The following is a 12,870-nucleotide window of genomic DNA, read 5'->3' as shown; positions in this document are numbered from 1 at the left end:
TATTTATTCAGCCATCTAAAATTGTTTGACTAACTGTTCTGTGTGTGTTTTAGCTCTGTATGGCAGCGAACTGGAAGAAGAAAGTGATGAGGATGGAGAAGAGGACGAACAGCTGGAGGTCCACAGATTACCAGACCTGCTGTTCCGCAAGGCTCCTCAACTCCTGCAGTACACAGCAGCCTTGCGCTCTGGTTATGACAGCGATGGTGGTGACAGTGAAAAAGAATATGAGATTCAGAGGGAGCGTCGAGGAGAGCTCAGACTGGACAGCAGCATAGGTACAGTAAAGAGCATGAGTGATAACACAGGTGAATCTATGAAAAATCTAATTATTTTTATTAAATCTTTAGACCAGGAAGTTAGGAAAAGAAAAACTTATTTTCAGTCAAGCGTTTCTTTTTCAGTGTGTCTCGATGGCTCGTTTGGGGATGACTGCAGCGTGAGCTGTGAAGACTGTGTGAACGGAAAGTGTAGTGAAATCAGAGATCGATGTGAATGTTCGGCTGGATGGACTGGGATCATCTGCAACACAAGTAAGTTAATTGGACTTTCTACAGGTACATCTGTGTATTGTGAGTTACATCTTTTCTTTACAACACAAATTTTACACAAGTGCGGCAGTTGGCTAAACTCTACACAACCTCGCCTTCACCACTCTGCTCAAAATGCTTGAATATAGTGTTTCTTCTTAAAGTAACTATACACTTAAAAGGTACAGTGTAGTATTTGGGGGATCTATTGGCAGAAATTGAATACAATATTAAAAAGCATGTTTTCTTCAGTGTATAACCACCTATTTCTTACAATAGAATGAGCTGATATATCTACATATGGAGCGGGTCCTCTTCCAGGAGTCGGCCGCCATGTTTTTACAGAAGCCTAGAACTGACAAACCAAACTCTGGCTCTAGATACAGCTGTATAGTTACGAAGATTGTTACCACTCTCATTTCTGTCTGTTAAATATGAAAGTACAACCAGTTGTTTAGCTTAGCTTAGCATTAACACTGGAAACTGAGAAAAACAGCTAACATGGCTCTGTCCAAAGGTAACAAGATCTGCCATTCAGCCTTCTGGTATCTTTGCACAGAGCCACGCTAGCTGCTTCCCCATACAGTCCATTTGCTAAGCTAAGCTAACTGGCTGCAGCTTCATATTTACCATGCAAGTGGTAAATGGGTTGTATTGTTTTTTCATCCAACTTTTAGCGAGAATGTGAATGAGCTTATATCACAAATATTTCAAACTCTCGTTTAACAGTTTGGGGAACTGAATATCTAATTTTGTAGAACGTAAAAAACAAATAACTCTCTGGCTCAGACATGTCCATGGACAGGAGACCAAAATTAATAATTTATGCTCAAATCATATACATGACAAGTGGATAATGTCAACAGTAAAGTGCACACACACGCGCGCACACACACACACGCACGCACGCACGCACGCACGCACGCACACACACACACACACACACACACACACACACACACACACACACACACACACACACACACACACACACACACACACACACACACACAACCTTATTTTCCCCACAGGTCTATCTGAACTACCCATAGCTATGTGGTCTAGTTTTAGAGAGAGATGAGATGGCTCCGTGTGCATTGATCCAGGGCCATGTATCAAAACCTGTCGGCCCCTCTGTGTGGGAGGCTGGGTTGTTTATAGGCTCCAGAACACAAGGGCACCAGGGGAATCAATCTGTCTGCTACTGGAGCGAGGCCAGGGCCCACAGCAAGAGCACAGCCTGAGGCCAAGGATGTCCACTACTGGGTTAGAAAGCAAGGCTCCATTGTTCCCATCCAGCTCCATGATTAATGGCTGTCTTTGGTCTGAACCCGAGTTAGGCCGGCAATCATAAGAGGAGAGCCATGTGGGACAAGTCCGTTAGACTAATCACTTTTACAAACAGGCTACTGAGGTGGCAGTATTTAGATGCACAACGTGGAGGTGATGATCTGGACATTGGTAGCATTTTCAGGGAAAAAAGGTGTATTGATCAAACAAATTTGAATAATAATAAATATACCAGGCTAAAATGGAAGAAAAACACACAGCAACCAGAAAAACACGACAATTTCAACTTCAAAGCCACTCACCAACGTTAGCATACGTGCAGGCAAAGTAATGCGGACACATCGCAAAGAGCTAATTCTTAGGGTTTTTCGGCAGGATAATAAAGAGCATTGAAAGGGCTCTCTGCGCACTCGTACATTACATTACATTACAGACATTTAGCAGACGCTTTTATCCAAAGCGACTTACAATTCAGTGTCTATCTATACACCGTAGACACAGCTACGGGAGCAATTTTGGGGTTAAGTGTCTTACTCTGATTGAAGGATGGCTCTGCTCTCCACTTAGCCACGGTCACCCAACAACTGGAAGATGCACAGCCAAGATCCATCCTGGCAAGCTCAGCTTCAAAACAAAGCAAACAATACTCCATCTGGCATAGCAAAAAAAAGAGTTTTCCCTCCACAGGTGAAGCAAGTAAACCTGGACGATGACTATGTGCGGAGTATTTTCAACGATTGACAAATCCAGTTCCAAACACTGTACCCGGCACGGCTAAGAGTCAAATAGATTTTCTGTGCAATCTCATCTTATCGACACTGAGCAGAGAGATGCCTTCAAGTCTGACTGTATTTCAACCATAACCTAGCTGTAGCTTGAGAAACAGTAGAGGCAGGAATCATAAAAATACTCTTGTCAATATCCATATCCACAACATGTTATACGAAAGTATAATGACATTTTCCAGTCCAAATCTGAGAAAACACTGTAAGATAAGTGGGAAAAGTAGGGAATTTTTAACATTTGTTGTCAAGCACAATGGAATTCAACTAGTTTCAACTACATGGCGAGATTCATTTTGTCAAAATATTGTAAGGTTCTATGTTGCGCCCTTGCAAAAACAACATTAGGTGGCAGATGTTGGAGACTACGTGTGATAAATGGTGCCAATCTTTTCCATATTTTCTGTAATGTTCAGGTTATTGTGCCTTACTGGCAGGAGATTCAAAAACACATTAAACATGTATTTGGAGACGAGTTCTTTGAGATGTGATGTTGCATAAATGGGTGACATCACATTTGAAGAGTGACATATCAATCATAAGAGACTTGTGCAAACACATCTGGCAGCAAGCAAAAAAGGCTGCCACAAGGAAAAGGCAGAGCCGCCCACCATTGATGAATGGATAGAAACAGTACATATTACATATATAGAACATCAAAGGTTGTCATTTTCCTTTGAAGCCCAAAACAAAAAAGTGATATTATTCTATTGCATGTTAACAGCTTCTTAAAAGCATTTCGTGCTATTTAAAAAGCTCTTTGTGTTTTTCATGTTGCCTCAACATGCCCCAACACAATTTTTCCACCATTACGAAGCGGAATCAATGCCCCATAGCCCCGCCCACTGCACCGTTCATTAAATTTTGTTGCATTTCCAGATGTACGAATCACGTACATGCAAAGGAGAGAGCACCGTTTAAACTTTTTATATAAAACATTTGTTATCTTATTCTGTCTTCCTGCTCCTTCATTTATATATTCATTTTAATGTATATTCAGTGTCTGTAATGCCGTTACCGCCATAGATAATTTTAAATTGGCTTATCTTCCCATGCAGTGACGTAAAACTGCTGTGAAGAAAGTGTGACATGGAATTTAAGCAGACCTTCACTTGATAGATTGTAACACTTTAGCACATCTTAAAACAGCCAGCTGGTTCATGTTGTAATTGCAAACGAGGCCAGAGGGATTAAGAGAGTGAGAAGGGCACACATCATGGGGAAAGACAGGATGGAAGGTGGAAGTGTTGACTGACTCTTTAACAATAACCCTTGCTTTGGCTGCTGTACTTTCTCTTCCCTCATTTGTAAGTCTATGTTTCTGTGACAAAGGAAGTCCCCACAGTTTGATTCTTTAAGTTATTCTGCAACTGGTAAGGTGCCAATGCTCTTTCCCCTCTCCTTCTCCAGCTTGTCCACAGGGGACCTATGGGCAGGCCTGCAACAGCCTGTGCCGTTGTCAGAATGGAGGCTCGTGTGACCCTTTGACCGGGAAGTGTTTCTGCCCCCCTGGGGTACAGGGCCTGCTCTGCGAGGATGGTTTGTACACACACATTTCTATAGGCAGGTGCGAACACAGGCATGTGTTAATACAAGAACCAGGTTCTAAGTTAGTGATCCCAGAAATTTCCTTTTGCTCCTTAATATGAAGCAATATTGCCTAATGGCTCTGTCATAGGCTGTGCGTCTGTTAGTTATGAGAAGTCCAATGGAAGTGATTTTATCCTCTAAAATTGTTTCATTTGAATATTTTTAAAGTATAGCATTTCACAAGACAAAAGCACAAATTTGAAAATAAGTAAATAAATCATCTTGCAAACTACTGCTCGACACTACCACAGATCTTACAAGTCTTACAATTCCAGGTTGGCACCCGATTCACATGACTTTAACTCTTATCTTGTTTAAATGTTGCTCTTCTCACAGAGGAGCTTATTTTACCCAGAAGTGGGCATCCTATCCTAAAGTGGCATTATTCATGTTTACAGGTTGTCCAAAGGGTTATTTTGGGAGGCACTGCAGAAACAAGTGCAACTGCCCCAACAACGGTCATTGCCATCGTCTGTATGGAGGCTGCCTGTGCTCTCCGGGACTATATGGGCGCTTCTGCCACCTGCGTGAGTACCAACCTGACCTTATCATAATACCTACTGCATAGTGGTGAGGATGATGATTATGATGCAAACCCAAACAAAGAAATAATACTGGCAAGTAATATTTACAAGTTTAATACCATTGATAAAAAGAAACATTAGGATTACAGGAGATATGAGCAACTCTTAAGTGCAAGGCAAAACAAATGTATTACCTGAAGTGAAATGACACCTAATTGAAGATCATTGCTGCTGTATGTCTATCATTTCGGGGGATGTTTGACTGAATGTAGAAGTGAAATGAAAAGATCAATACCATCAATGGTAATCTTTAGGTTTTGGTGACATGATGATAAATATACAAATGGATAACACCTTCTCAGGTTCATTTACAGGCAGTGTACATTTAGGTTCGTTTTTTGAATATGCTACTATCAGATTAGGCTACATTTAGGAAATTATGTACAAATTGTACAAATGTTGCACACAGAGCCTTAACCTCCTTTCAGTGTCACGTTTTACTCTTCATCGCTGGCTGAACTTAGCCGTTTTGACGGTGGCACCAGGTGAGACGGGAGCTCTCGGGGGAGCCAGTGGCCCTCTAGTTTTCCCTCAATAAGGTGGACCGCCAAAGCGAACTCCTCATTGTCCAGCATGCCATCCCCATCTACATCAGACAGCCTCCAGATATGAGCAAGCACAGAGGTGGGCAGAAGGGTGGTCATCATCCACTCTTTGACTTTGCTGCCGCTCAGTTTGCCCCCGTTTGGACTGAGGTTGAAGAAAATCTCATCGTACTTTGGCTTGTATTTCTCCACCACCCACTCGTCAAAATCTGTCTCACTGCTCTCCTCGTCTCTTTTGAGTTCCTTGAAGGGATCTCTCTTGTAATGCTCAGGCCTGAATGTTCCCAAAAATTCACCGTCCAACACACCAGGGAGGGATTTCTTCCTCAGTTCTTGTTGTTGAAGTAAAGGCACCAGGTTTGCTATGTCAGTTGTCAGGAGTTTATCCAAGGAAGCCATCAGACTCGGTTTCAGTGTCTTGAACTTTGAGAAATCTTGACCCAGAAGTTTCTCCTGAAAAAGGTAAACAATCACATGTTAAGCTCACAGAACATTCTGATGATATAGTATTTACACAGCAATTAAAAAGTAATGTTCCACCTGCATCTTGGTGCAGTCAGGGAAGTCGCCGGCTGGGACTCGATGCTGTTGCTGGATCTTGGTGAAAATCAACGGAAGTTGGTAAATCAGATTGTGCTTCTTGCTTTCTTTGCAAAAAATTGTTGGCATCTCCTGTTTTAGATAGCTGATAATATGAGCATGAGCCTAGGAGGGGAGATAAAAACAAAAATCATCAGAACTGCATCTCAATTTGTAAATATTTATGTAAAGAATGGGATTGAAGTGAACATATGAGATCTCTTACCCTTACTAAGCGTGCCCTCTTTACCAAGTCATTCAGCTTGCGCACGGCAGCATTGCGCGGCAGGTTCCTTATGTCGGCCAAAAGATCCTCCTCCTCAAGCTCTAACAGCTGGTAGTGGTCACACATCTGCCTGGGCTCTGACCAGAAAGATCCAATGTAAACCCGCAAGATCTCGGGGGTTCGAAACACTTTCCCCAGCGACCACATGAGGGAGCCGTACACTCTCATGAGCTGCTGCGAGTCCACCCTGTCAGCTTTGTTGAGAACCACGCGCAACTTGTCCTCATAGCCACACAGGGCCCCAAAGGCCCGAGTGAGCTCATCAGAGAACTCTAGTTTATGTGCATCGAACAGCAGGATGATCCGATCCACACGCTCTGCGAACCAGCGCAGCACTGCTGGGAAGTCGTAGCCTGGGGATAAGGAACGAAAACACTGGGTTTTCATTAAGGCCGTATGGAATCGAGCAAGCCTCACTGCCTCAACACACCTAGAAACATGCATATCCCAGTGGCCCTCACTTTCAGTTACACCCACAGATTAATGCATTCATAAAACAAATCGAAGACTGCTCAGTTACTTACTGCTCGTCTCCTCCCAACTCAGTCATATTACTTACATCTGCTGTGCTTCTGGCTTCAAGTGTTGAAATATTATTATTTCATTGCCTCTGCAATGACTCTCCTCTTACGAGGAACGTCAATCATTCTGACAGCAACAATGCATTCCAACTTTTTAAAACGGAATATATGGAAGTAGAAAAAGACACAATAATTCTACTGAAAGGAAGTTAGAAAAGTATTGTATCTCACCTCGACTCAGTTTTCTTTTAGCAGCGGTTAAGATGCCCGGTGTGTCGATAATGCTGACGCTCTCGAGGACTTGATTTGGCATCTGAACGCATTGAAACCTGCAAAGAAGAAAACGCCTCAGCATAAAGCATTCAAAACAGTCTCTTTACTATTTCCCACTAGCCTTTATTTAATGAATGCATAGCATAACATAGCTTCACAGTGCAATGTTTGTTTCAGTACTTCTATGCTAATTAAAGCTGGACATTGGTAAAAACGTTCAAATATCTCCAAGTAAAGGAAGAAAAAAAAAGGAATATCTTCCCCTCCCCCTCTCTCTTTCAGTCTACTGATTCCTACAGCATCACCTGTTCAGAAAGGTATTTCCAAAAGGGTCAAGGTGGCGAAAAGGCTTTTTCGGGTCCATTGTGAGGGCATTGCCAGGGATGATTCCTTCCACCTCTCCATACATGAGGGCAGTGAAGCAGTCAGTGGTTGGCTCTGGCCCAACTCTGCTACCAGGAAAATCTTGTTCTATGAGATACCTGAAGTCCAAAACCACCATTAACGTTATTACCCTCAGCACATCAGTTTAATACATTCAGCAGAATACATGCAAAAATCTGCAGTTTTAAAAAAGCGTGGATGTTCTGATTCTTACCTGACAAATGTTGTCTTTCCTGTTGAGTACTGACCCACCACCAAGACCATTGGTTTGTTGTCAAACTCCGCATCCTCGTAGCTCGGAGAGTGAAAGTGATGGAAAGAATAGTATTTCTCTATCGGCAGCAGCCTCTTATAATAAAGATTCTTCAGGTCCTCTGTCACTAAATTCACATCCCCCAGTGTTTTAGGGTTGCTCCTAAGCCTCCGGATGGACATGGTGATGAATCTTCGCTCTTAATTTCTCGGTGTGAAAGGCTGCTCACTCTTCTAAGACCAAACCGAATGATGGAAGAATGTGCACAAGGAATATTATCAGATTCTCACAGCTGTCTGCTCCATCCTGCAGCGGGACATACAGTAGAGAGGGTGGAGAGGGTGTAACCAGAGCCTGCAGCTGGACCTAACATAAAGCCAATGTCGGAGAGGGACAGGGTGGAGTGGAGTTCAGTTTTTTTGTTGTTGCTGAGTAGGGAGAATCTTGGCAAAATTCATGCAGATTGTTCTAAACACAGTGATGATGTGGCAGCTGCTTGAGTCGTAAAAGTCTTACAAAACACTTTTCACCCATTTGTTTAATGCTGCTACTAATGTGATAATGTTTTCAGAAAACTACAGACAACACAACAAAGTTCATAGGAAATTGCTTTCCCAAATAGTGAGCCTGGTCTCAAATTATTTTTTGTAATTATACAGCAGTAACAATGAATGATGCACCAACATTTTGAATGGATTTCTGTAAATCCTGCCTTTCTGTAAAAGGCAGCGGTCACATGACTTAAACTTGCAGAAGTATGATGTTGTGATAACTTGGTGGTTGGGCGTGTTAGTTTTGGCTCATAGTAAAGTGAAATCTGATAGTAGAGGTTATGTTTCAACATTCCTTTCTTAATTAACTTCCACCACTTTCACTTTAACAAACACAAGTTGCTATGATCATTTATTTTCTTAACCTTGGAAAAATTGTTACATGTATATATTTTTTGTAAAATATTATAAACAGTGATGGAAACAGTATTCAAATCCTACTTAAAGGCAGGATGAGTAGGATTTTCCTAAAAAACAATGTATGGACTAAAAAATGGACAGACATAATCCCTCTTAATCATTTATTATAACCCACTAGAAGTGTGTGGCGGTGTCTGCATCTGCAGAGTCCCTGCCCTCAGCTTGTTTTTTCTTATTTTGCAGGATGTTTCTAGGCGTCAACCTCTATAAAAACATAGCAACCAAGTGCCAGAACGCAAGCGCGGATCCAATAGGAAGCTAGTAAAATGGCGGACCCAACACAGAAAGATAACGCAAACCTAAGCGAGCCAATCAGACAAAGCTCATTCCAAAATAGAAGTGAATCCGGGGTTGTCTTTCACCAGCTAGGGAGCATCGTAACAACTGTGGTCAGGCGGCGTGCTCGTCCAGTGTCGTTGGGCTGGGGAGGAGGGGCCAACTTTGAAAGATGTCTTTACACATCGTAACCGACAAATCTTCCTCATTGTGCCTTTAAAAGTAGCAACTCCACAGTGTACAAATACTGTTACAAGTAATAGTCCTGCTTTCAAAACCTTGTATAAGTAAAAGTAAGTACTTAAAAGTGGAAGTACTCATTGTGCAATGAAATGGTCACCGTTAGTGTTTTAACTAACTCTAAAAAGGAAAACATCCCTGTTTTGAGCTTTGTGACGACGTTTCTTCCAGCTACTCCAAGGTTTTAAATAGCTTATTTAGCTTAAGAAGTAGGAGAATGTTCTCAACCCACAAAGGAACACTTAATCCTCCAGTTAGTCCGAACATTTTTAATTCAAAATCACCAAATTTGGGGATACATGTTTTTCACTGTACAATAGTTTTACTAGTAACTACAGAGTAAAAGTACAATATTGGCCTGTCAGATGTACTTTCATCTACTCAAGTACTGTATACCTGAGTAATGCACTTCGTTACATCCCACCACTGATCACACAAACATTGTCGACCTTTGTCTGTTTTCAAACTGATCTCGTCCGTCCCTCAGCTTGTCCCAGGTGGACGCACGGTGCAGGCTGTTCCAAGGAATGTGACTGTGCTCAAGAACATTCCACTGGCTGTGACCCCAAAACAGGGAGCTGTTCCTGTAAGGCTGCATACCACGGCCCACAGTGTGAGAAAGGTATAAGCGCTTCTCAAAACACCCAACTCATTTATTTAACTACCACCTCAGCACAGCTTCAGATTCTAAGAAATAAATGGATATGATTATTTGTGTTTAGTTACATTTCATCCACACAGTTTTCAGGTCAACTGCCTAACTTGCACTTCTCAGCCACAAGTGGATTTAGTGGACATATTACTGTGTTGACCATTTCATAGCTTCAAACATCATTAAGTGCATTTCCTGGCGCAGTAATGGGACTACAGTTGCAGCAATGTCAGCAGCTGAGGGGAAATATACTGTGGCGTCTTTGCAATGCCATTTTGACTTAATGGTCTACAATGGAAAAGCAGTTTAAGAAGTTGCTGTGATTGCTCCTTGAGACAGTGATCACGGAATCAAGTCAATCGTCGGTCAAAATCCTAATAACCTGTCACACAATGTTGGGATGAGTGCGCTGAGATTGTCTATTAATCTTCTCATGTGTGTGCGTGTGTTTGTAGAATGTGAGCTTGGCTTCTTTGGTGCGGGCTGTGAGCAGCCATGTGACTGTCCAGGTGGAGGGTCATGTGACCCCGGGACCGGAGAATGCAGTCAGCGATGTCCTGCAGGCCTACATGGAAATAAATGTCAGCTGGGTGAGACAAAGAGCTGCTTAAATCAATTTAAAAGGGCATTGTGCATCAAACTATAAATGAGTTAAAGGAATGTAAGTAGTCAAGTAGAATTTCATTCAAATAAGATGGGTTTTCTTTACTTTTCCAATATGTTTAATACACTACTGTTAAATTATGATGTCCCCCCTCAGAGCTTGACTCCACAGCACTCTCATGTGGCCATAACCTTTATAGAGAAGGATCATTCTTATTTCACGCATACGTGTGAATATGTGAAGTGCGTGGGGTTGTACACCGACACATTCCTACATGTGTGGTCATTGTTTGCATACTTCATGTGTAAATGCGTGCCCTTTCTGATGTCACCACAAATTGTTATGAGTTATGGGTTTCGGAATGTTTTCAACCTTTGTCACAATCTCTTTTCAATTCCCCTTTGAATCTATCTTTATTCTGTCATTTTCTATTCATTCTCTGCTGCCTTTGATGGATTGAGTGGATTTAGTGGGTGAAATAAATTACGCTTTCTTTTTTTAATTCACCTGGTCAGTCCAGGTGTTCTTGTTATTACAAACTGTACAAACCAAAAGTACGAGTGTGTCTCCACTGCAGGGTGTTTACTCGGCTGCTTGATGGAAAGCTCAGCCTTCTGTGTTGTGATCTAAAGTGATACTGTATATTGGTCAGGAGCCTCTGGTAAAAACATGACTTTGCGTCTCCGTGGAGTGGACCAACAAAGCAGTTTTACAGTATGTCAGCACCAAAGCACAGTCCAGGCCTCAGCTTGCTGGGTTTGTCAAAGCCAAATAATAAAAAAAAAGGAATCCACATCTTCTGGATTGTATTTATCTTAAGTTGCAGGCCAGGTCATGACAGGGGTAATTTACTTCAGTTACTACTGCAGAGGCTATTGGCAGAGGCTGAATAAATAAACAGAAAATGATTTAGTATTTCTGCAGTTCTCTTTTTGCAATGTTACGCAATCGGGTCTTGTGTCTTTTTGTGTGCAACTGTTGCTGCTGTTTTTAACGTTTTAAATCCGTTGTGTGTCGCTAGCCTGCCGATCACGGAGCTATGGCGAGAGCTGTCGTCTGACCTGCGACTGTGGAGGAGCTGCTTGTGATCCTGTGACCGGACAGTGCATCTGTCCTGCTGGGAAGACGGGACACTCCTGTCACGAAGGTACATTTATTTTACAGTACAGTTGTTTTTTTAATTTATTTTATGTTCCATTGAATTTGTGTTTTAATTTCAGGAAATTTGAACCTAATTATGTTGTGGTGTTTGCACTCACTGACCTCAGTATTAGCCCACTGAACAACCAGCACATTTGTTTTTCTTTGCCTCTTTAAACCAAACCAATTCCTTTGCTGTGTGGCTTACTTGCCATTTAATACATTTCCTCCCCCAAAACATCCAAGCATACGTGGCTTTAGGACTTTAATGAGAAATAATGAACATATGTGGCTTACTGCTCACTTAATCTGAAAGATACTTGGTGCTCCCCAGACTGCTCTGATGGATTCTGGGGGTTGAAGTGCCAGTCAGCATGTCCTAAATGTGAGAACAGAGGCTCCTGCAACAAGCAGACTGGTGTGTGTGACTGCAAACCAGGCTTCACGGGGAACCTCTGCCAAAATGGTGAGTTTTAATCTCATCAAGAAACAGAAAAAAACATTTTTAGGACTATTTTGACCATTAATTCAAATCTGTATGTCTCAAAGAAAAACAATAAGTGATCCAACTGATTTGTTTTATACATATAATACACATTTACATTATTTTACTAAAGTTTCATGTATATCAAATATATGTTTTCAGTTCCAACAAACCACGTGTCAGTCAAAAAGAGTGGATTACTAAAGCATGATCCTATAAATGTCATGTTGTGTACAGAGTGTCCCCCAGGTTTCCATGGACCAGGCTGCTTCAGGCACTGTTCATGCCACCCTGATACTACTTGTGACCCACAGACTGGACGCTGCATCTGCCCTCCTGGCAAAAGAGGCCACAACTGTGCAACATGTAAGAGCTGTAATTATCCTCATTAAAAAAAAAAAAAATCTAAATGCAACATGAACATATCTCTGAGCGCAACATTTGCTGAACTTCATAGCATGCGAGTCTGGTTACTGGGGCCAAGAGTGTCTCAGTGAATGCCAGTGCAAAGAGATCTCTCTGGACTGTGACCCGGTCACCGGTCAGTGTGCGTGCGAGGGCGGCTTCACCGGAGAACACTGTGAAAAGAGTAAGCTAACTTCTTAAACGTCACACAGTTTTAATAAGATATATTTCAGCACACACTGGGCGATCGTCACTTATAACCTATTTACAATGCTGAAAGTAATTTTCTGGATATTTTATTTTGTCATTAACTTTTTATTTTTAGTGATTTCTGTACATTTCACAGGGACTTGGAATATACTATATATTTAGAGATTTTAGGAGCTTATGTAAAGCTTCCACAGTTCTGGATGTACCTCCAGGAGCTATATTTAGTACAACATGACATAACACAAGATAGTATACCCCATGGGACAGATTC

The 12,870-nt window shown here is 41.9% G+C and overlaps 2 protein-coding genes across 2 annotated transcripts in view; one reads left to right on the top strand and one right to left on the bottom strand.

Moving 5' to 3' along the window:
- The window catches only part of egfem1 (EGF-like and EMI domain containing 1), a 55,947-nt gene that overhangs the window by 26,438 nt on the left and 16,639 nt on the right, over positions 1 to 12,870 (top strand). The window contains exons 13-22 of the mRNA XM_068708946.1: positions 54 to 278; positions 405 to 533; positions 4,013 to 4,141; positions 4,591 to 4,719; positions 9,592 to 9,726; positions 10,212 to 10,346; positions 11,382 to 11,507; positions 11,835 to 11,966; positions 12,222 to 12,350; positions 12,442 to 12,573. Of these exons, the coding sequence (XP_068565047.1) occupies positions 54 to 278; positions 405 to 533; positions 4,013 to 4,141; positions 4,591 to 4,719; positions 9,592 to 9,726; positions 10,212 to 10,346; positions 11,382 to 11,507; positions 11,835 to 11,966; positions 12,222 to 12,350; positions 12,442 to 12,573 (1,401 nt within the window). The remainder of the gene's footprint in view (positions 1 to 53; positions 279 to 404; positions 534 to 4,012; positions 4,142 to 4,590; positions 4,720 to 9,591; positions 9,727 to 10,211; positions 10,347 to 11,381; positions 11,508 to 11,834; positions 11,967 to 12,221; positions 12,351 to 12,441; positions 12,574 to 12,870) is intronic.
- Positions 4,850 to 7,892, bottom strand: LOC137871217 (EH domain-containing protein 2-like). Its single transcript, XM_068708936.1, has 6 exons — positions 7,579 to 7,892; positions 7,286 to 7,462; positions 6,939 to 7,036; positions 6,127 to 6,539; positions 5,862 to 6,026; positions 4,850 to 5,774 (listed from the first exon to the last, which is right to left on the bottom strand). The coding sequence occupies exons 1-6, from the start codon at positions 7,797 to 7,799 to the stop codon at positions 5,214 to 5,216; spliced, it is 1,635 nt and encodes a 544-aa protein (XP_068565037.1). The 5' UTR covers positions 7,800 to 7,892; the 3' UTR covers positions 4,850 to 5,213.

This window comes from Cebidichthys violaceus, unplaced genomic scaffold (assembly GCF_023349555.1).
Source record: "Cebidichthys violaceus isolate CVI_PGR_0920_01 unplaced genomic scaffold, fCebVio1.0.p SCAF_1, whole genome shotgun sequence".
Classification (NCBI taxonomy): domain Eukaryota; kingdom Metazoa; phylum Chordata; class Actinopteri; order Perciformes; family Stichaeidae; genus Cebidichthys; species Cebidichthys violaceus.
The sequence above is the reverse complement of the archived record's forward strand: the minus strand, read 5'-3'. Positions and strand labels throughout refer to the sequence as shown.